Raw genomic sequence first — 22951 nt, 5'->3', positions numbered from 1 at the left:
GATCCTCATTTTACTCAACTAATTCATACCTTTGGTAGTGCTAGAAACAAAAGCGCATTTGGCTGATTATAGTTTTTGCTTAAGTTGTGGCTCCACCCCACCTGGATACACTGGATTTCTAAAAGATCAAGGAAATACTTTTCGAGACTCACAGCAAAAGAAGGAAGTAGAAAAACCTTAATAAAATGCAAACTGGATAATCAAAACAGGGAATTGTTTTCATAAATAACAACTATGTACCTTATGAATTAGTCAAATTCTTTTTGAAATTAGGCAAACCAACTTAAAAAAATGGTACTAACAATTCTAACCAGGCAAAGCCTACAGAACCTATGGGTTTCTTTTTCTTTCAGTTGGTTAAAAGATGTAATTCAGGACTTCCCTTGGTGGTGCAGCATTTGAGCACCAGACTGCGAGGCTGCCCGCAGCCTCTGCAGCACCGGTTCCATCCCCTGCAGCTGGACGAGTGTCCCACATGGCGCGCAGACCTCTCCTGCCTCCCGCTGCTCTCCTCAGCAGTGTGCTTCGTCAGTCTGCCTGTTCTGTTCCCCTCTCTGGTTCTGGTGAATTCTCTCACCCTCCTGTGCTTCTGACTGTACCCAGTGCTTGTATAAATAAATAAATAAATAAATAAATAAATAAATAAATAAATAAATAAATAAATGTTTGTTTTTTTAAAAAAAGATGTAATTCAGATGGTATTTACTAAATGACAACAACCTGCTACCCAGTGGGGTTACAAAGATCAGTAAGACCAAGTCCCTAGCTTCAATAATTACTGTCTAGTGGGAAAACAGACATGGCCACACTGGTTAAGTGACACAATACCTTTTATAAACATTAAATTGATTTTAAAACTTAACAGTAATAAACCCAAGAACTGGTAAATGTTGTCGGCTGAATTGTGCCCTCCCAAAATTTGTATGTTGATACTCTTAACTCCCAGTGCCTCAGAAAGTGACAGTATTTGGAGAATGGACCTTTAGCAGGTCCTAATCCAACATGACTGATACTCCGGGGCGCCTTAGGGGGGCTGCAGGTGCGGCGCCTGGCGGCCCTCAGCAGAGCAGGACACCCGCGCCGAGCTGCCCACCAAGTGGTAGAAGGGCATGTGGTCCCTGCGGGTCCCCAGTTCCAGGCTGACAGGGTCTGGGTCGGCCGCTGGGAACCCGCAGAATGTCGGGTTCCGCCTTCGGGATTTCTGCACCAGGCTGCCTGGATGGATGTGTCGGGTTAAGCAGGAGGCAGGGAGAATTTAGAGTGGAAAACCCCACCTCTTGCATCAGAACCTTCCTTCCAGGCTCCCCTAGACTCTCAACCAAGCCCGCGCCCTCAAGTCCCACCCTTCGCCGTCTCCCCGGAGCCGCCGGCCCTGGCTGCGGTCCCCTGGGCGTCCCGGGGTCAGTTCCCGCGGAAGCTGCCCCGAGCCCGGTTCTGCTGACCGCAGGCTGGAGGTGGCCACCAGCATCTGTACCGGCTCCAGCATCTGTCACCAGCATCTGGACCAGCGCCCCGGCCCCCAAATCTTCTCCAGAAGCCTTGGGAAGAGAGGAAAGGCGAAGAGGAGGGTTTGAGCAGAGGACTGATTCGCACGCACCCAGGGGTGTCGGCCTCCTCCAGGTCCTGAGTTTCCCCCTCAGAGGCCCTCGGGCCAGCTTGAGCCTTCTGGCAAGGGATTTGGTCGCGCCCCATGAGTGGAACCTGAGAGGCCACCCCGTGCAGGGATATGGAGTTTCTCTGAACCCCAGACATAAGCTTTGCAAGGGGAGGCTCCAGCAACTCGTGGTTAGTGATGGATGAATAGATACACCAAATGTGACACCTACCTTCTGAATCAACCCCTTTATCTTCTCAGCTGGCCTTTTTTGTTCCTGATACTATTTTTTCTGTATATCTTTTTTTCCTATTCTCATCTATATACTTTTGTCTTATGTTTGTCTTTTTTCCTATTGTTTTTCTCATCTATATACTTATTGTGATGTTTAAAATGCTGTGCTTATTCCACTCCTAGGTATTTACCCAAAGGACACAGAAACATCCATTCCAAAGAACACCTGCACCCCTATGTTTATAGCAGCACTGTTTACAATAGCTAAGCTTTGGAAACAACCCAAATGCCCAAAAATAGATGACTGGATCAAGAAGATGTGGTACATATATACCATGGAATATTACTCAGCATTCAAAAAAGATAAACACATGCAATTTGCAGCAACATGGATGGCGCTGGAAGGGATCATGCTCAGCGAAATAAGCCAAAAAGAAAAAGAAAAATACCGGATGGTCTCACTCATAGCAGGAATCTAGAGAACTTAAATAAGGGACCAGGAAAATGAATAACTATAAGAAAGTGAAAATCAAAATCAACAAAAAACTATGAACCAGAGACACTTTTTTGGGGGGCGGGGGCGGGAGGGGAGGGATTGGGGTCAGAATGGGGGGGCTGCAATTGTATGGGGAATATAACAATAAAATTTATTATTAAAAAAAATAAAAATAAAAAAGCTAATAACAAAAAAAAAAAATGCTGTGCTTGTGGCAACGTGAACTTGGTCTTGCTTTCTTTCCCCATCTCACAACCTGTAATATGACCTGATTTTTGGCTATTTTGAGGCTGCATTTGTATTTTTTTTTTTTTTAAGCAGAGGGAATTTTTTTAAAGTTTTATGTACCATTGACAGGGTTTTAATAGAAAGTCGAGCTCTGGAATATTATTTAGTTATATGTGATCTCCCTCTAGTGGCCACATTGAATAACGGCAATGAAATGCAGCCAATTCTTCCAAAAATGAACTGTCCAAAGCAAGCTGGCTATTTCAGAGCTGGATTAATTCCCTGTTGACTTGACTCTAGTATTTTCTTCGGCAAGCTATAAATGGCATCATGGTCCCAAGATACACTCAATGCCTAGAGAGGCCAAAAGGGGAAACTTGGCATCCTTGAAACCTGGTAAAATAGTAGCGACCTGAAAAACAATGATGGTGTTATTAACACTTTAAGGGAGGGGTAGAGAGAAGTAAAGCCGGGAGAGCACAGAAGTGAGGGAGCACAGGTCCAGGGTGGTAGACTATGGGTTCTTAGGTGGGGAGTGCACTATAGCAGCAATTTCTGAAGCAGAGACCCTCCATTTCTATTATGAAAACAATATAAAACATTACTAACTTCAAACATAGTCTTAAAAAACAGTTTATATGCAATTTAGAAATATATAAACGCTTGACATAGTAAATAAGGAATGTAAAATTATCAATTTCAACAACTTGCAAAAGGACAAATGGAAAACAAAAAATACAATGGCAGACATAAAATTTTAAAATACGTGCAGTGGTTCTTTTCATTTCTTTTGAGTCTATAATTATTCAAAAATAAAATTTAGAAAATATCAGTCATCCTTATATATGGAAAATAGTTCAAATTCTCCAGCCAAATAAATACAATTATCAACAGAATATTTTTAAAAACTAAGTTTATAAGGAATATCCCTAAAACAAGGAATCATTGAAAGTAGAGGAATAGAAAAAGATAAACAAGGCAAATACAAACAAAAGGAAATCAGGTATTACTCTATTTAGGTGGAAAAGACTTTAAAGCAAAATTATTGCTACAGATAAAAAGAACTGCAACTTAATGATAAGTTAAATTCACCAAGAAGGTATAATAATTTAAATCTTATATGGCTTTAAAAACAAAGCTTAAAAGTATGAAAAAGAAAATTTAACAGAACTGCAAGGAGAAATTGGTAAACTCACCATTAAAGTGGTTATAATTTTCTATGGCAGACAAACATAGACAGTCATATTTTTGTTTGTATAACTACTCTGAGACTTTATATGATGAAATTCCATATACCTACATTTCATGGTGCTCTGCAAAAATAACAGTATTTCCAGGTATTCCGTTACTGAAAATTTTTGAGAAATATTGCACTAGAAATTAAAGCATATTATTTTCCCCTCCATTCAACATTTTTTTGAACTTTTTTTGTTTAAGGTATCATGAAGCTTATATGTTAAAAGAGTCAGTTGTTGTGCTTACTTAGTTAAGCCATTTAATAGAAATGCATCAGCTGGAATTTCATAGAGATTTATAGACTCTACCCTGAATCCCCTCTCTCCCTGCCCCACCACACCAGATTCTCTCTCTCTCTCAATTAAGTTTGAGGCTCCTTAAAGAAATGTGCTTGGGCCTCCCCTGGTGGCGCAGCGGTTGAGCGCTGGCCCCAGCCACCAGCGAGGGTGCCACATTGCGCGGCAGACCTCTCCTGTCGCTTGCTGCTCCCCTCAGCAGTGTATTTCGTCACTCTCCCTGTTCTAGTCCCTGCTCTGGCTCTGGTGAATTCTCTTACCCTCCCACGCTTCTGACTGTACCCAGTGCTTGTATAAATCAATCAATCAATCAATCAATCAATCAATCTTTAAAAAAAGAAATTATTAAAAAAAAAAGAAATGTGTTTGATGGCATGAGAAACAGTAGCTTTCACAATTCTGGCACAGCTTTAACACATTATCTTTTAAAACTAAGAAAATCCTATAGCAAACATGAATTATTGGTCCACAAACTCAGCTGTACAAAACAGCTAATTTAAGAGTGGTGGAAATAATCAGAGTCTCCTTTGCTCTCCCCTGCCTTCAAGTGGATTCCTTCTAAACCCCAGGGATTTCTATAGTACTAATCCCAGAAAGGAAGGGGCATATGGTCTGGATGGTCACCTGTGCTAGCATCAGGTGCTGGGTCCTCATTTCCTTCTGGTCTTCAGTCATGGCTCCACCAAAGACACTCCCAGCCCTTACATCATTTCAAACCACAGGGCTCTTCAAGAAACTTTGCTCTTGGCTTGCTCTTGGCTAAATTTGCGTCCTTGGGCATAAGTGTTAGGCTGCTGCTCTCATACCACGTTGGGGCAGGAGAAACCTGACAGGCTACCTAGGGTCCTTCATACCAGCAAGCTAACTTGCAGCTGCCTGGAATTTGTTCTGCTCTCACACTGGCGGGAACCCTGGAGGCTATCTGTGACCTATGCACTAAAATGCCCCCCAGCTACTTCTCCCCTGAATTATTGCTGCCTCCTTGACCTGGGAAAGAGTACTGGGCTCCTTTTTCTCAAGGGTCCATACCAACATTTCACTCTTTGCTTTCTCTCTGACATTATTCTTTGTCCCAGGAAAACCTGATATAATTGGGAGGGCGGGATGAGCAGGAAGCTTTGCTTTCTTTCAGGTATTCTACCCAAATCTACTGCTTATACTTGAATTCTTTCTCTGCCTTTCGGAAATCTACTGCCAAAAATAGACTATTTTTTTTTCTGTTTTCTGAATACTTTTTTTTTAATAGGGCAATGTACAGTATGTCTAGCTGATTTAATGAGGAAAGGGTCATAAGGTAAAAGCAAAAATATTGAGGGGAAATGTTCATACTTGAAAATAGAAAAATATTGTCCAATAGCAAAAGTGGTATTTCTGATACCATTTACTAAGCATTGATTTCAACAATAACAGAGATAAGGCAGGTGTTTTTCAAAACGACTGGGAGGATGTATGAAACTAGGGAAGCCAGGTCTAAAGGTACTTAGAAAACCAACCAAGACAACTCTGAGTGAGTCATGGCTTTATTCATAGTTTGCAAATGGTTGAAACTACAAAATGTCAACATGGAAGGCAGATGGCTACACTAGGAAGGCATTATTACACATGCACAAAAACAAGCTCAGTCGTGCCATAAAATACCAAGTAACTTTGTTGGAGTCTTGGATAAAGCAAGGAGGGGCTGCTGAGACAGGGAGGGATAAGGGAGGCAGGGGGAGAAAAAAAAATACAGATATGGGGCCTCTCCGGTGGCACAGAGGTTGAGCGCTGTGTTGCAGCCTCTGCTGCACCAGTTCAATCCCCGGCTGCTCCCCGGCCACCCGAGGAGGGTCCCACATGGTGCGCAGACCTCTCCTGCTGCTCGCTGCTCCCCTCAGCAGTGTACTTGGTCCTTCTGCCTGCTCTGCTCCCCGCTCTGGCTCTGGTGAATTTTCTGACCCTCCCGCGCTTCTGACTGTACCCAGTGCTTGTATAAATAAATAAATAAATCTTTCAAAAAAAAAATACAGATATGTTTTTAGGAAGGAGGGGTCTGCCTGTGTTAGGGGAGGGCTAGCTGTAGAGATTGAGTGCCAGTTTCTCCAAGGGATCAGAGATCTTCTAGAAGAGAAGGTGCTTGGCCTATCTTTATAATGCAGGGGCTCTTTTGCCTCCAGAAATTCACTTTCTTTTTTTTTTTTTTTTTTTATTTTATAGAGGCATGTTTTATTTATTTATTTGTTTGTTTGTTTGTTTGTTTATACATGCACTGGGTACAGTCAGAAGTCCGGGAGGGTGAGAGAATTCACCAGGCCAGAGAGGGGAGCAGAGCAGGCAGAAGGACCGAAGTGCACTGCTGAGGGGAGCAGCGGGCGGCAGGAGAGGTCTGCGCGCCATGTGGGACCCTCCTCCAGTGGCCGGGGAGCAGCCGGGGATCGAACCGGCGCCGCAGAGGCCGCGGGCAGCTTCGCAGCCCAGCGCTCAACCACTGCGCCACCGGGGAGGCCCCAGAAATTCACTTTCTTTAAATAATATCTAAGTCCTTCCAACAATAGTTTTGTTTCAAAAACATTCATGAAAGTTTAAAAATACAAGTTACGACCAGTAGCATATTGAAAACTATTCTCCTGGAATTACAGTCAGAACCTCTGCTGAGATTCTTGTCACGTGGCTTTGGAATACCCTGTGGGCAGCACAAATATGTCTCTTTCTGGAATGTGAGATTCTCCAAGGCAACAACATTAGCGCTCTGATTTTTGTATCAACAGTACCCTATCTGAACAGCCTAGTGTTCAGTGTCCACTATGAAGGTTTTCAATAATGCTTGTTGGAAGACGAAAAGGGGGGGAAATGAATGAATGAATTGGGTGTGAATAGTTTAGGTCATTTCTATCTTAACGTGGTAGAAAGAAAGTGATACCCAAGGGAGCTGATCAATAAAGTATAAGAAGTTTCTAGAATGAGCAAATTAGTTTAAAAAACATATTTTGCAGCTTCATAGATTTTGTTGGCATTATCTAAACAGAATCTGATAGAACATGTTGCCTAATTACTCATGACTTCTGCAGGCATATGTGTGTGGAGTGTCTGTGTGTGTGTGTACACTTTAGTAAGTTCTGTGAAAGCACCTGACTATAAACGATTTAATTGAGGTATTGTTCTAATCATTTAAGCTTCCCTAAGCAAAAATTGTTTTGTCTTTTTGAACGATGCGTCAATATGAGCAAATCTACTAAACGCCTTTCACTGAAATTCAGTTATTCACATTGGTCTTATGTGATCAGAAAATAAAATTTCAGAATTTACTCCTCTTTGCTTCATGTTGTAATTTACTATATGAACTAATAGTAATAATGTTTCACATCCTAACAATTTTAGATATGCACCTATACACAGGCGTTACAGTATCACCACTCCTATTTCTTGATAGCCCTGTTTTCCCCCTCCCCCCAGCCTCCAGGAGACCATGCCATATTTGAAAGCACTTTTCCCTTTTATCTTCTAGATGCCTTGTTCCTCCTCCCATTGGCAGAAAGCCCCGTGTTCTGGGACCTGCGGGGTGGACACATGTTCTGCTGAGTGCCAGTCTCTCCCCTGACTGTGTAAGTGATACCGAGATCTTGTGATCACAAGCAGCTCATGCTCCTGAGGGCATATGAGGCCTCTCTTTTCTGAGAAAGTCCAGAAAGGGAGAGGCCAGTGTATGGATTTCCATGAAAAACCTCTTGTCAATGAGTCCAGTTATAGCTTTCCCAATAGGACAGTACAATTGGACAGAAGTCAAGGAGATATATGATATCTCCATTTAGAAAAATATCAAATTGCTGATTAATAAAGTACAACCAAGATGATAATACTGCTTTAAGATGCTGATTAAGTTAATATGTAATTTAAATATCCGTTAAAAATCTGATGTTTAAATAATCAAATGATTGACCTGAAAAGTAAAAATCCAGGTATATAAGCAAAAAATTTATTTTTTAATTTTTCAAGTGATTGTAAAACCATAGATAAGTTGTGGATTTTTTTTTTTGACTGATGATCAAATAAATAACTCATAAGTTGATTTCATAGAATAAAGCTATAAGAATTTAATATAGGATAAACTAGAATTATTACTATAAGACAACTAACTAATGATGAGTTTTGGCACCCAAAAATGGTGCAGGGGAAAATGAAATATGGAGAAAAATAAAGTTGGAGTCTCCTTATAATATATAATGTAGAATTAGACATTTTATTTATTTTTAATTTTAATTTTTTTTTAATTTTAATTTTTTTAAGGTTTATTTACTTATGCATAGAACTGGTGTATAGGCCAGGGATCAAGGGGGTGGGGGACAGGGTAAGAGGATTCACCAAAGACAGAGGGGGAAGCAGAATAGGCAGATCTACTGAAATACACTGCTGAGGAGAGCAGCAGGCGAAACAGGAGAGGTCTGCTGAGCCATGTGGGTTAGCTTCCTTGTCTGGAGATGGAATGCAGGGTGCAGGGGTGATAATGCTGAGAATTAACCCCTCTGCCATTAGGGAGGCCTGCAGAATTAGACATTTTAAAAAGAACTACCAAAAGAGGTAGAAGGAAATAGAGTATAAATTAGGGCAAAAAGACTGATATAGCTATAAATGAGATTTTTTAAATCAGAACATGAAGCATATCATTATATTATGGAAATGCTCATATTCAAATCTGTGGTAATTTAATAACACATTTAGACCAATGTAATAAAATTTTATTTTATTTTTAAAGATTTATTTATTTATGCATACAAGAGCTGGGGTACAGGCCAGAGATGTGGGGGGTGAGAGGATTCACCAGAGACAGAGTGGGGAACAGAACTGCCCCATGTGGGTTTCTCCCTGGCTGACTGGGTGGGTATCCAGTGCTGCAGAGGCTGCGGATAGCTTCATAGTGCGGTGCTTAACCCCTTGCGCACCAGGGAGGTCAATAATAAATATTTTAATATGTGTTTATTTCAATATCACTTTTAAAACAATGTGATTTAAAAAAGTGAAAAATACTCAACATATATTTATTGTCTTAGATATATAAGGAATTGTTGTATAGAGAATGTGGGGTACGTTATAGTTCTGTGGCAGGGGTAAAAAGGAGACTGATACATGTACATGAAATTTAGTTGCTGTGTGATCAAATAAATGGTCACAATTGCTTTGTGAAGGAAAAGAATTGTAAATATAGATAGATATTATACTTTCAGTCCGTATCTGATCAAAGACGATTAAAAGTTTATACAAAAAGAAAACCCTGAAAAATTAAATTAAATCATATGAAATATATACAGTTTGATGGTAATTAAAGGGGTGCAAGTTGGAATTCATGGCACAAAGAACTGAAAGATGCTTTTAAAAGAAATTCAGTGTTGGCCTCCCTGGTGGTGCAAGGGGTTAAAACACAATCTATGAAGCTATCCGCAGCCACTGCAGCATGAGTTTGATCCCTGGCCAGGGAGATACCCACATGGCTCAGCAGACCTCTCCTGGCTCACCCACTGCTCCCCTCAGCAGTGTATTTCAGTCCATCTGCCTGTTCTGTTCCCCTGGTGAATCCTCTCAACCCCCCACAACTCTGGCCTATACCCCAGTTCTTGTATGCATAAATAAATAATTTTTTTTTAATTCAGTGTTAGAGGAGTGAGTCTATATCCATATTCCTGAAGAGCAGTTTCTCAATATTCAACAGTATCTAAAAAATAACTTTTTAAATGTTCAATTACCCATGCCATTTCAGGACAACATATGACAAAGGAAAAACTTACAGGAGAAAATGAAATTTGTGCAGAAGTGTTTATGTAACAGCAATATTCTTCATAATAAGGATAAGACACATCTACAGGAAAATGATTTAGACACCTGCTCTCTGTTAATAGGATGGAATACAGTAGTCTATTATAATTTTATTTATTTATTTATTTTTAAAGATTTATTTATTTATTTATACATACATGCACTGGGTACAGTCAGAAGCGCGGGAGGGTGAGAGAATTCACCAGAGCCAGAGCGGGGAGCAGAGCAGGCAGAAGGACCGAAGCACACTGCTGAGGGGAGCAGCGGGCGGCAGGAGAGGTCTGCGCGCCATGTGGGGCCCTCCTCCGGTGGCCTGGGAGCAGCCGGGGATCGAACCTGCGCTGCAGAGGCTGCGGGCAGCTTCTCAACCCAGCACTCAACCACTGCGCCATCAGGGAGGCCCTATTATAATTTTAAATGACTAGCTTTTGGATTATGTTGACCCATAAAAATCTAGAGGGGAAGCTGTTGTGATAAAGCAAGCTAAACAAGTGACAAATAATATCAGTTGCTGGACTGTTAGGCTCTTTGGGACAAATCATATCTTATATTGAATCATAGTCCCTGGTAAACAATCCATGCTGATATTTGCTAAGTGAATACACAAATGGCTTTTCAGTTTATCCTGTATCCTTGACCTTCTGCCTAGTCTGACCTCTGGCGACTTCGCATTTAATTATCATACTGCTCACCTGGATTTCCGAACTCTACTCTGCCCCAAACTTGAATAAACACATACCTTTTGTGGTCTTGGCACCCAACTAGTGACCTCTCCTCTACTGAAGTCTCAAGGCCCAGGGTGACACACAGCTGCAGCTCAGTAAACACCTAACACCATGTCTACATTCATCAACAAGCCCGTGGGGAAAAAAATGAATGGACTTTGTCAGATGAACATTAACAAACATAGGAAGGGAACTGAATGTCTAAAACTAACCAAACTCATTCTAGGGGAGGTAACAGCTGTATTTGAAAACCTGTATGATTATGTGAACCTCCTGACGCAAAAGTTAAGGAAAATTAAAACTCGTAGTAATACATTTTTAAAAACCAATCTATTACAGGCAGTTCCTTAGGACTAGATAGCCAATTTCTTCCCTAACTCTGGGTGCCTATTAAAAAGTGCAGATACAAGCATTTAGCCTGTTACTTTAACATTCTGGTCATCCTTCTACTCGGATGGATGCTTGAGAACATTCTGCCCAGAATATATGCTGAGATTCCATGGAGAGCAGAGTGGTACATCAACCCTTCACGGGATTTACAAAAGACATGTCCTACATGGTCCTTATTAGTGTCAGGATGCTGGTATCATGGGGTGACTCAGATCTAACAGGCAGGCAAAGTGTGTACACACACACACACAGACACACACACGCTCACACATGCGCCTTGCTAAAACAAGCCTTTCCTGGTAGCATAATGCCAGGGACATAAATAATTGTGAGCAGACTGAATGGCTGAATGGGAAGAAGAAGGCATTCAGCAGGTTGCCAGCTATAGGAGGAAATCACAGCGTCAAGGGACATTAGTATTTCTTTTAGAAGATCTTAATTTATTTGTGAAAGCACTCCACTCTGAAGAGGCCCCGATCCAAGTGGCAAGCTCTGGAGAGAGGCACCGTTACCAAGGAGAAGCAGGGAACACGGAGTCCGAAATCCACTGGCCAGAAGCTGGCCTTGCAGGCCTGAGGTTAAAGCGCCCAGCTTGAGGCACCGGCCGCGCCTCTGTGCCCAGGTCGGCCTAGGTCTGAACCTCCTTGTGCTATAAATACAGCGGCCCGCACGCCGCAGAGACACGGTGTTCCCTCGGCTCTCCGGGACAGATAACATGAATTTGCCCTTTAAATGTCCCGAGCTGAAGGCACAGCCCCCAGCCCATCCCAGCCTCCAGCGAGCGTCTGCGCCCCGGTTGCCCTCTGCAGAAGAGGGGGCCGGCGCAGGGGGGGTCCGCGCACCTGCCCAGCCAATGCGCAATGCGCGCACTGGCCCGGGGTCCCTCCTCCTCTCGCGAGAGACCGGGCGGGGGATATAAGGAGGGCTGCGGGGCGAGGCGAGCGGCCCCTTCGCGTCGCGGTGCCTGGCCGGGCAGAGGCGAGAGCGAGAGCGCGGCTCCTGCAGGCGGTGTGCGCCCGGCTGTCATCATGGGTGATCAAGCTTTGAGCTTCGTCAAGGACTTCCTGGCCGGCGGCATCGCCGCTGCCGTCTCCAAGACCGCGGTCGCCCCCATTGAGAGGGTCAAACTGCTGCTGCAGGTTAGGGCGCGCGCGCGCGGGCGGGGGCGCCGGCCTGGGGCGCTGGGGGCCGGCGGGGCCGGGCGCGCGGGATGCGGGCGAGCCGCGGCGCCCGGGGACTACGGGGGCGGGGGAAGCTGCAGAAAACTGCCCCAAATCTGTGCTAGGCCCCAAGCCCCGGCCTACGTAAAGGGGAAGGTGCCCTCTGCGTAGACAGGTCCAGCGTCAATTGCAGATTCCTGGTGTCAGGTGGCACCCGGCGTTCGGGTGTCTATATATGGAAACCCACCCCGAGTGGGTTGCAGCCAGCCAGATCCTGCTCCTGGGATAGCGCTGGCACTCGACTTAGGCCTCTTAGGTCGGCCTCACCTTTGGATTTGCAGTGTCTCTTGCACCATCTGATCTGCACCCACCCATCTTTTACAATAAAGGCATCGAAGTAATTGTTACTCAAGAACTCGCTGACTGTGCCCTATGCGCTGTGCTGTAGGCTGATGCATATTTTGATTCGTCTTTATATAACCTGTGTAAGAGAGGCATTATTCCCCTCATTTGACAGATGAAGAACCAGGCTTTGAGAGATTAAGAAATAATTTTTGGCATCAGCTGAGATGTCTTACTCATCCAGTCGCCCAGTATTTACTTTCCCAGCCAGGTCTCTGAATGACAAGGCATCATCATCATTCCATCTATTCTGTTTTTCTCCAGTTTCCCAAAAGGCTAAGGCCTCTCAATGAGGAATTGGGACTTTTCAGTTTGGGTGTCAAAACGATCAACAACAAAATTCCCAACAAATTGCTCACAAGAGCCACAAGCCCCCAATAATTGATTACCAGGAGAATTTGCTTGAAAAATCCCAGGCTCTGATGCCTAGTAGAATGATTCTCGCCTGTTAGAGCATCTACTAGAAATCCTGGTCTCCAGGGAGATGAGAGTGAGGCTAAGAAATGGCTCTCTCCTGCCCGTGGTGCTCATAAAATTGGGGCAAGTGTCCTTCAGGACAGAAATCTTTAATCATTTCTGTCTCCCAGGAAGATCCTCATACAGTCCAGCATCTAGGAAAAAGGCAATAAATAAACGGCCTGTCTTGACAATGAAATTATCTTTTCAGTTTGTTTAGGGCCGAACCTTTTTTCTCAAATGCCTGGAAATTGATGCAAATTTGGAAATATTTTTGTCATCCAAGTAGCATGTTTGCATTTACTCAACAGCCATTTGATTTCCCCATAGGCTTTTTAAAAAGGAAGTCAAGGAAGTGCAAACCTTTCTCTCCTCTTTCCTCTCCCCTCTGCCCTCCCTGTCCTCTGCCGCCCCTCCCCCCACAGGTCCAGCATGCCAGCAAACAGATCAGTGCTGAGAAGCAGTACAAAGGGATCATTGATTGTGTGGTGAGGATCCCTAAGGAGCAGGGTTTTGTCTCCTTCTGGAGGGGTAACCTGGCCAATGTGATCCGTTACTTCCCCACCCAAGCTCTCAACTTCGCCTTCAAGGACAAGTACAAGCAGATTTTCCTGGGAGGTGTCGACAGGCATAAGCAGTTCTGGCGCTACTTTGCCGGTAACCTGGCTTCCGGTGGGGCAGCTGGGGCCACCTCCCTCTGCTTTGTGTACCCGCTGGACTTTGCCAGGACCAGGTTGGCTGCCGACGTGGGCAAGGGTGCCTCTCAGCGTGAGTTCAGTGGTCTAGGCGACTGTCTCACCAAGATCTTCAAGTCTGATGGCCTGAGGGGTCTGTACCAGGGATTCAGCGTGTCTGTCCAGGGCATTATTATCTACAGAGCTGCCTACTTTGGAGTCTATGACACTGCCAAGGGTGAGAGGAGGGTGTTTGAAGGGGTGGGGTGGGGTGGAGGGGAGAGGAGGAGGTGGAGGGTGTGTGTAGAGATGATCCTGACAGATCTGTGACTCATAAAAAAGGACTTTATATTTATTAATCTTGTTTTTTTCTAGTCCCTGGGTTAAACTGGTGTGGATAAGTAGCTAAAGGGTTCTCCCTGCCCTCTGCTGGAGTAAACTCTGGCCATGAGTTATCCAGAGAGGAAGAAAGAGGTGCACGTCTCCCTCTTGCCATAGCTCTGTCACTTACGACTTTAAGTTGGTACCACTTGAGCATGACCTGTGGACCGAGCAGAACTCTGGCTTCCCTGAATCCAGAAAGGGTAGCCACCGACTTTATTGGCTACCTGGTTATTTTCGAGGTGCCCCATAAGGGACAGTTTCTTCTGGAAGGGTGGGGCGTGGAATTGAAGGTATGGTAGCCTCTTCTCAGTCCCCATTTGCTTTCTGCTGAGCTGCTGGGAGCAATCACATCATAGTCCTTTGGCCTTTTGGCTCTGCCCACAGGGATGTTGCCTGACCCCAAGAATGTGCACATTATTGTGAGCTGGATGATTGCCCAGAGCGTGACAGCGGTGGCAGGGCTGGTGTCCTACCCCTTTGACACTGTTCGCCGTAGGATGATGATGCAGTCCGGCCGGAAGGGGGGTAAGCCGGAGACCTACTGGTCTTGATCTTATTTATCTGCCCGAGGAGAACACTTTTCACTGCTCTTTTCAGTCTTTATTATTCTCATTGTTATAATTATGTGATAAGAATATAGGAAAGAAAGATTATAATTAACCTCCTCTAACATTCTCAGCTATTCCTTTAAAGTTTTTGTTTTTAAGTGATAAAAAATGAGATCTTTAGAGGTGAACCTAACTAAATATCTAGAATTATAAGGGCCTTCAGCCTTTTCCTCTGAGAAACTGAGTGTAGAAGTAGCAAAAAAGAATTGAATTAGCTAGCTTATTTAAAAACGATTCTTGCTTCTCTAGCAAGGTGTTAGTGGGGACGGCGATTTAGCTGGATGAAAGAGGCCTGAAGTAGTCTGTTGCCATAGGGGGAAAAAATGTGGCTTTTCTAGGTTGAAACATATAAAATTGCTGTTTTTAAAAGTCAAAGCCACAAATGTTACCAGTTTCCTCTGTTCCACCTAAGAGCCGGTGTTAAGTGTGTAATATGAGACTAGGCCTCGGTTTTCTCATCCATACAGCAAGGGATGAGCCAGCTTTTAATTCCACTCTGCTCCTTTCCTGTTTTACATTTGGACAATCTAAAGTAGTTGGTTAATTACTCCAGTTCTTCCGTTGATCTTGAGTCAAAGGAGCAGGAATGACAGGAGATCCTGCCTAACAGTTATGCCAGAAGGAAGGGGGTGTCCAGGTGAATATTACAAGTGGGGCTTAAAGCTTAAGGCCCCTTACTTTTCAGAGGAAAAGTTTCTTTCCTCCAGAATTATGGAGCCCTTACCAGCTTTTGTTTCCACAGCGGATATTATGTACACTGGGACACTAGACTGCTGGCGGAAGATTGCAAAAGATGAAGGTGCCAATGCTTTCTTCAAAGGGGCCTGGTCCAATGTACTGCGAGGCATGGGCGGTGCTTTTGTATTGGTATTGTATGATGAGATCAAAAAGTATGTGTAATGTAATTAAAACTCAAGTTCTTTGATTTCAGATCCATTGTGTGGTTTAATAGACTTTTCCTAGGGGAAGTAAAAAAGAAGATCTGGGGTAAAACCAGACTGAAAGGAATAGCTCGGGAAAAAAGTACTTGAGTGTTCATTAAACCACAAATGTATTTTGTATTTATTTTACATTTAAATTCCCATGCAAATATCCAACAACATCATACTTATATAATTAATTGAATAACTGATGAATAACTGAATGTGACACATCAATAAAGACCACTTAATGCATGTTCTCTATTTTATTGAATTATTAACTGCAAATGGATTAAAAACTAAGACCATAAATGCATATTTTCTAGCATGATTCATTTATAAATCAGTGGCCAAGATTCTAAATGTCAGACATTATGCTATGTATCGTATGAGTCCTACTATGCTCAAAGTTCTGGTTTTCAAGCTTAGCTTAAGCAGGTTATACATTATCTGACCTCATGTCATATGTCGCTGCAGGTTCCAAAGTGTAACATGGGTCACGGCTTCCATAATCACACAGGCTTCAGTTCCAAAGTTTCACTAAAAACTTAAATCAGAGTTGTAGGAGTTTTGCAGGATGAATAAGTGTTCTGTTTTAGTACCTTTTAAGAAACGTGATACTTAGAATTTTATGAGGAGTGAACAGTAATCATTGCAGATCAGTTGGTAGGCTGTGTGGAAGATACAAAAACATATGAACCCATGCTGATGGCAGCTTAAATAGGGGTAGGAGAGAGGGATGAAGTGGCATTGTTAAATCGTCTCATGTTTAACACAATGGATCTTGGTTGAGCAGAACTGGGAGGAGATGAAATGGAAGAATGATAGAAGGGGGACTTGGAAAAAATAAATAAATAACACCATTTAGATATCTGCCACCGTTAGAATGTAGGTGTATAGAGTATGTACACGGTAACTGCCATTATTTCCCTATAACAGTTCTTCAAGACCTAGAGGAAAAGTCAGTTATGGATTTGACTGACAAATTTGTGAGCAAGAAGGAAAGAATTAAATTTCAAGTTGGAAATTAAATGCTTTTGATCCAGGAAACCAAACAGTTCAGATAGTCCTTGCTTTCAGAGAGTGATTTGAAGGAGACAGGACAGGTGGCTTGAGGGGCGTGGGCCTCTCTACCTTATGTTCTTTACCCTCCTTCCCAGGCTCTTTTACCTATGCACTCCTGCCTTCCCAATTTAAAAAAAAAGGGGGGGAGGGGCTGCATTGTTTTTTCCATAATTTATTAAAAAATTGACTTTTTTTTTTTTTTTTAACCATATCCAAGGTAAGACACTAGTAAGACACCACAGACAGTCCCTCCCAACCCCACCTCAAGGCCAGGTCACAAATGTGTGTTGTCAGAGGTCTTCTGGGTATATTGTTTTCCTGCTACTTTCCATTCTAAGGATGATATGGATGGTCGAGATTCCACTTTTGAGAGAGAATGATGAAAAGCAGGACAGTCCAGTGGGACAAATACTTTTGTGGAGCAGATCCCAAAGTAAAGCCAGCCCTTTTCAGTATTTTCACACCTGAGAATTTAGGTGAGGGGGACACTTTGACAAATTCGTTGCTTTGAAAGCAACAAATAAACCGTGGGTCTTCCCAGGCCAACCAAGAAGCAAAATTGTTTTCTAGTCTTCTTTAACTTGGTCCCTCCTGGCATGGCAGGGAAGGGAAGAAGGAATCAATATCTATTAAGTAGTGAGTAATAGTACCTGCTGCGTGTGTCCCTGGTGTCTCCCCAGCCCTGCTCATTTTACCTCGATGCACTTGATGCACTTGCGGAATGGAGAGCCCCGCTGAGCCAGCTCCTCTCTGTGGTGGCTGCGCTCACCAGGAACTCCTAGAACACTAGGGCCTCTGAAGGCTTGTGGTACACTGGCCCCTTGACCACCAGTACTTCCCTTTCCAGCCTCTTTGTAAGCCTCTCACCATCTCTCTGTCCAACTTAAAGGTTTGGAGAGATGAAAACAGGAGACTAATAACTTGGAATCGAGTCTCCCACCCCCCCGAACTTCTCCCTAGCCCTTTTCCCACCAAGCTCTCCCTAAAAGCAGGCCCCTTAGCACCAGCCTTCAAAAAACCCTTTTTATTTTTAATTTGTTTTCTCTCTTAAAGTCTCACCTATCAGCATCTTCAGTCTTTTGTCATCTTACTTTATAATTTGAATGTATGAGGAAAAACTATGGAGGATGATGGTCTATAACATTCACTGGATGCTAAAAGAAAGCTTGCTTCAATTGTGTTTCAATCTCAGTTAAATGAATAACTGTTTCCATTCCATTTTACTTTATGTAACATAAGTAGCAAAAGTCATGCTGAGGAATTATTTACAAACACCTACTATGGGCCAGGTCATAGGGCACATTTGCTCTGTGAGGCAATGACTCAGCTTTTTCACAGCCACCCTGCCTGTAACCTAGAAGAATGCCTCTGGCACAGAAGGTGGTTAATAAGTATTTGCTGAATGCAAGACAGAGTGAGAAGGAAAAGCTGCATCTAAAAACACTGATGAAGAACCTGGATAATAGTGGCAGAAGGTATGTCCTCCAGTGTAGGTGGATCCTGAACGTGCAGAGGGTGGTACGAATGGACAAGTACGTTGGAGTTATAATTTAATGGATGAAAATTTATGATGGCCTTAAATTTTAATTTCAGGTTCTTAAATACAATTGAACAGCCAATCATGCCATAGATTCCATTTACTTTCCTGCTTCTCTTGGACATCAGATTTTTTAGCAATCCTTAATGAAGTTGGCCCTCATTCACAGACTCCATATTTGCAAATTAGCCTTCTCCAAAATTTACTCCTAACCCCTTTGAGTTTGTGGACATGCATGCAGTGCAAACATGCTGTCATAGCTGAGGTCAAGCAAGGTTATTATGCTCTGGCTTCTTGTCTCAGTTCTCGCATTCTAAAAACTCTTTATCATCTATTTATTGCTATATATTTCATATTTTTGTGCTATTTTGTTGGTGAATCACTATCTAAAATGGCCTCCAAGAGTGGTCTGTCTGAAGAGCTATATTGTGTCCCTAAGTGCAAGAAGGTTGTGATGTGTCAGCTGGAGAAGGTGCATATGGTTAGATAAGCTCCTCTCAGGTACAAGTTGTAATACTGTTCAGCCTATGAGTTCAAGTTAATGAATCAAAAACAGATACTAAATATGGCTCTTTAAACACAGACATACATGTGGATCAGTTGACAAAAACATGATCAGAGACTCCTGAGTCTGTTTTTTCCCTGGAGCAATGGTTCAGTATTTGCTAAGTCAGCGTTCCCGGTAACATTAATCAGATATAACGACCACAAATGAGAACTGACTGTTCTGAAATTTGAATTTCAATTAATTTTTATGACAAAATATTCTTTTGATGTTAAAAAAAGTAAAATGATTGATTCAAACAGGCACTGGACTGCTAAATGTGGTTTTATGACCTCTTTATCTAGAACTTCAAGTTTTTCCTACCATTTTCCACATAAACAACCAAAACCACAAATGTTAAAACATCCTATTGAAATATATTCTAGGGCCTCCCTGGTGGCGCAGCGGTTGAGCGCAGGGTTGCGAAGCTGCCTGCGGCCTCTGCGGCGCCAGTTCGATCCCCAGCTGCTCCCCGGCCACTGGAGGAGGGTCCCACATGGCGCGCAGACCTCTCCTGCCGCCCGCTGCTCCCCTCAGCAGTGTGCTTCGGTCCTTCTGCCTGTTCTGCTCCCTGCTCTGGCTCTGGTGAACTCTCTCACCCTCCCGCGCTTCTGACTGTACCCAGTGCATGTATAAACAAACAAACAAACAAACAAACAAATAAATAAATACATGCCTCTTTAAAAAAAAAGAAAAGAAAAGAAAAATATATTCTAGGTGAACTGCCTAAGTGTGAAGGACAAAATTTCTAGGAGATAAAGTAGAGCATCTTCTTAGCCCCAGGTAAATAAAATTTCCAATAAATCCAACATTTAAAATAAGTACTCACTGTAAAAGAAAACAATGATGAGCTGAAATAAAGTAAAACTAAGACTTTCTGTTCAGAGACACCTTTCATTGTGAAAAGGTAAACCAGACTAGGAGAAAATACTTGTAACATAACTCACACAGAGATTATATTTTATCTCAAACTTTAAGTGTCTCTATAAATCAACAAGGAAAACCCATTCAACCAACAGAAAAATAAGACAAAATCTTCAATAACCAATTCAGAAAATATAGCCCAGTGGCCACTAGACATGAAAAAGCGTTCGATCTGATTATTAGAGTAATGCAGTTAAAATCACAATGATATGCTATTACAAATACAAATTTTTAAACCTTAAAACTAAATTATTAGGGCCTCCCCGGTGGCGCAGCGGTTGAGCGCTGGGTTGCGAAACTGCTCGCAGCCTCTGCAGCGCTGGTTCGATCCCCGGCTGCTCCCCGGCCACCGGAGGAGGGTCCCACATGGTGCGCAGACCTCTCCTGCCGCCCGCTGCTCCCCTCAGCAGTGTACTTCGGTCCTTCTGCCTGCTCTGCTCCCCGCTCTGGCTCTGGTGAATTCTCTCACCCTCCCACGCTTCTGACTGTACCCAGTGCTTGTATAAATAAAATAAATAAATAATTTAATTAATTAATTAAAAAAAACTAAATTACTAGTGAGGATGTGGAACAATAGGAACAAATATACTTCTCTGGGAGAGTAAATTGGTACACTCACTCTGTAAAATCTACTAAATAATATATTATAAATAACTCCATGACAGAGGAACTCTACTCTTAAGAATACAAACTCCATATGCAGGTAATAAAGGCACAGCTACAAAAATCTTTATATTAACATTATTTATAATAGTCAAAACTTAAAAACTACCTCAAATGTCCATCAACCACAGAATGTATAAATAAATCCTGGTATATGATACACTAGAATATAGTGATACACAGAAATGAGAACAAAATTCAGTTGCATACAAAACAAGAAAAATCTCACAAACACAAGTGTTGAGTGAAAGCAGACAGACACAAAAGAAGTTGTAATTCTATTTATGTCACATTCAAAAATGGGTAAAACTACACCCTGGTGTTACGTCAACAGTGTCACTTTTGGGCAGGCAAAGAGGGTAATAACTGGGAGGAAGCCCCAAGGGGTTGAATGAGTTCTGGCAATCATCTAATTCTAGATCTGGTTAGTGGTGACCCAAGATGTTTGCTTTGTGACAATTTATGTGGGGCACCTTTATATGGTGTCCCTGTCTGTATTTCTGTATTACTTTGATAGTTAACAAAATTATGGAATGTCATTTTTTAATGAATATTCACATGAAGACCATGCTCCTCTCACATTCCCAAAAATACCATTTAAAATGAAATCCTAAAACAAAATGAATCAGAAACATCACCCTAAGATGATTTAAAAAGCATGTAGCTATCCAATGTAGTTCTCTCTTAAACCCATATATTATATTATTATCCTAACTGAAATGTCAACTATCTTGGTTGATAAATAAGTGGTGGCATTAAAAAAAAAATAACTCTTTTCTGAGGGTCAACTATCTATTTACTATTAAAAAATATCTTTTTTTTTAAGATTTATTTATTTATTTATACAAGCACTGGGTACAGTCAGAAGCGCGGGAGGGTGAGAGAATTCACCAGAGCCAGAGTGGGGAGCAGAGCAGGCAGAAGGACCGAAGTACACTGCTGAGGGGAGCAGTGGGCGTGGCAGGAGAGGGCCTGCGATTGAACCAGCGCTGCAGAGGCCACGGGCAGCTTCGCAGCCCAGCGCTCAAGCACTGCGCCACCCGGGAGGCCCTATTAAAAAATATCTTAATGTCCCCCAAGTTTCTGTAATATGTTCCTTCCAATCTCAGGTAAAATGGAGGAAAAAGTATTGTCATAGAAAAAAAAATTAAACTTCTCAAATAAATGGCAGAATTAGGCTTTTTTTTTTTTAGTTAGTATACATAACTGCATGGGAAGCAGACATATTTGCTTGAGTCTGCATAGTGTCTTCATGAAATATAAAGATCCTCAGAATGAAACAAAAAGCACACTCCAAACTTGAAAATTAGTTATAATCCACTAATTAATAAAATGTGGTGGGTGATTTTAGTGAACAATGTTGTTGTAACAAAACATACAGTAAGAATTTGGAAACATAGTTTTTAATCATTTTATGGTGACTATTCAAATTCTTTTATTATAAGTGGCTAAAAATTAGGTTATTAAAAAGGTCTGTGTCTTATCAAATAATGATAAAATGACCTATTACTTCATTAACTTTTACTTCCTAAACAAGTGAATCCTTTAAAATGTCATCTAGAACAAATAGTGCAACTTACCTGAACTTACAAAGTAGATTTTGAAATCAAGGCATAGAACATTGAGACTGTTCTATGGTGACTCCAGAAATCTAAGTAGATGAAAAACAATCACCAGAATTTAAAAAGACTAAAATTTGCTTCTATACTGTAATCTAGTTTGTTCTAAGCATTCTTTAATTTCATAGTTGAAAGTTCAAATATACAACTGCAGGAGTTACTTAGTGATTTATTGCAATGTGTTATTAAACTCTCACCAAAATTACTCAAGTGCGGCCTCCCTGGTGACGCAGGGGGTTAAGCACCACACTATGAAGCAATCCGCAGCCTCTGCAGCAGAAGTTCGATCCCCAGCCAGCCAGGGAGCAACCCACATGGCGAAGCAGACCATTCCTGACTCTCCCTCTGCTCCCCTCAGCAGTGTACTTTGGTCAGTCTGCCTGTTCTGTTCCCTACTCTGTCTCTGGTGAATCCTCTCACCCCCTGCATCTCTGGCCTGTACCCCAGCTCTTGTATGCATAAATAAATCTTAAAAAAAATTACTCAAGTAGTGTTTGTTTTGGCAGCACATATACTAAAATTGGAACGATGCAGAGATTATCATAGCCCCTGCGCAAGGGTGACATGCAAATTCACTAATTGTTCCATATTTTTATGGAGCCGGACTTGGCCAGAGAGACTGGGAACAGGGAAGCAGCATAGCCAGACACTGGCTTTAATCACCCTGCCATGATTTTGGTTATTTCTTTTTATTTGAATTTCAGTCATTTAATAAACCTGCAATGAACCCTCCCCCCAAAATTCCTAAACTGATGTTATAATTACAGTTTTCAAAAGAGTATCACTCATGATACATATTATATGTGAATTATTGATGTGGGTAGATGTTTTAAAAATAAACACCATTTTTCAAGCTAAAAAATGTGTCTATGGTAGTAGCTTAATAACAATTTTATGGAACAAATTAGATGATGTGGTTTAAAGAGATGATCAAGAATGCAATTTTTTAATTTATATACTTTTTTTTTACATCGTAGTTCCTCTCAGATGTAATCCCCACAGAATTCCCACCACC

The 22951-nt window shown here is 42.2% G+C and overlaps 1 protein-coding gene and 1 non-coding gene across 2 annotated transcripts; both read left to right on the top strand.

Annotated features, from left to right (window-relative positions):
* The first annotated feature begins 11934 nt into the window (after window positions 1–11934).
* SLC25A4 (solute carrier family 25 member 4) lies at window positions 11935–15839 on the top strand. Its single transcript, XM_037524730.2, has 4 exons — window positions 11935–12119; window positions 13424–13910; window positions 14441–14581; window positions 15407–15839. Exons 1-4 carry the CDS (start codon window positions 12009–12011, stop codon window positions 15562–15564), a joined length of 897 nt encoding a protein of 298 aa, XP_037380627.1. The 5' UTR covers window positions 11935–12008; the 3' UTR covers window positions 15565–15839.
* Window positions 15840–22426: 6587 nt separating this feature from the next.
* LOC119258315 (U6 spliceosomal RNA) lies at window positions 22427–22530 on the top strand. Its single transcript, XR_005128186.1, has one exon. It is a non-coding gene; the product is annotated as a U6 spliceosomal RNA (small nuclear RNA).
* The last annotated feature ends 421 nt before the right edge of the window (window positions 22531–22951 follow it).

The sequence above is a fragment of the Talpa occidentalis genome, unplaced genomic scaffold (assembly GCF_014898055.3).
Source record: "Talpa occidentalis isolate TD23 unplaced genomic scaffold, MPIMG_talOcc4v2.1 talOcc4.4, whole genome shotgun sequence".
In the NCBI taxonomy this organism is placed as follows: Eukaryota; Metazoa; Chordata; class Mammalia; order Eulipotyphla; family Talpidae; genus Talpa; species Talpa occidentalis.
Note: the sequence above shows the minus strand (reverse complement) of the source record. Positions and strands in the feature narration are given on the sequence as shown.

Coding starts and splice junctions, on each gene's coding strand:
- SLC25A4 (XM_037524730.2), top strand. CDS start 12,009: ATGGGTGATCAAGCTTTGAGCTTCGTCAAGGACTTCCTGGCCGGCGGC. Junction 13,911..14,440: donor AGTCTATGACACTGCCAAGG/GTGAGAGGAGGG, acceptor CTCTGCCCACAG/GGATGTTGCCTGACCCCAAG. Junction 14,582..15,406: donor GCAGTCCGGCCGGAAGGGGG/GTAAGCCGGAGA, acceptor TTGTTTCCACAG/CGGATATTATGTACACTGGG.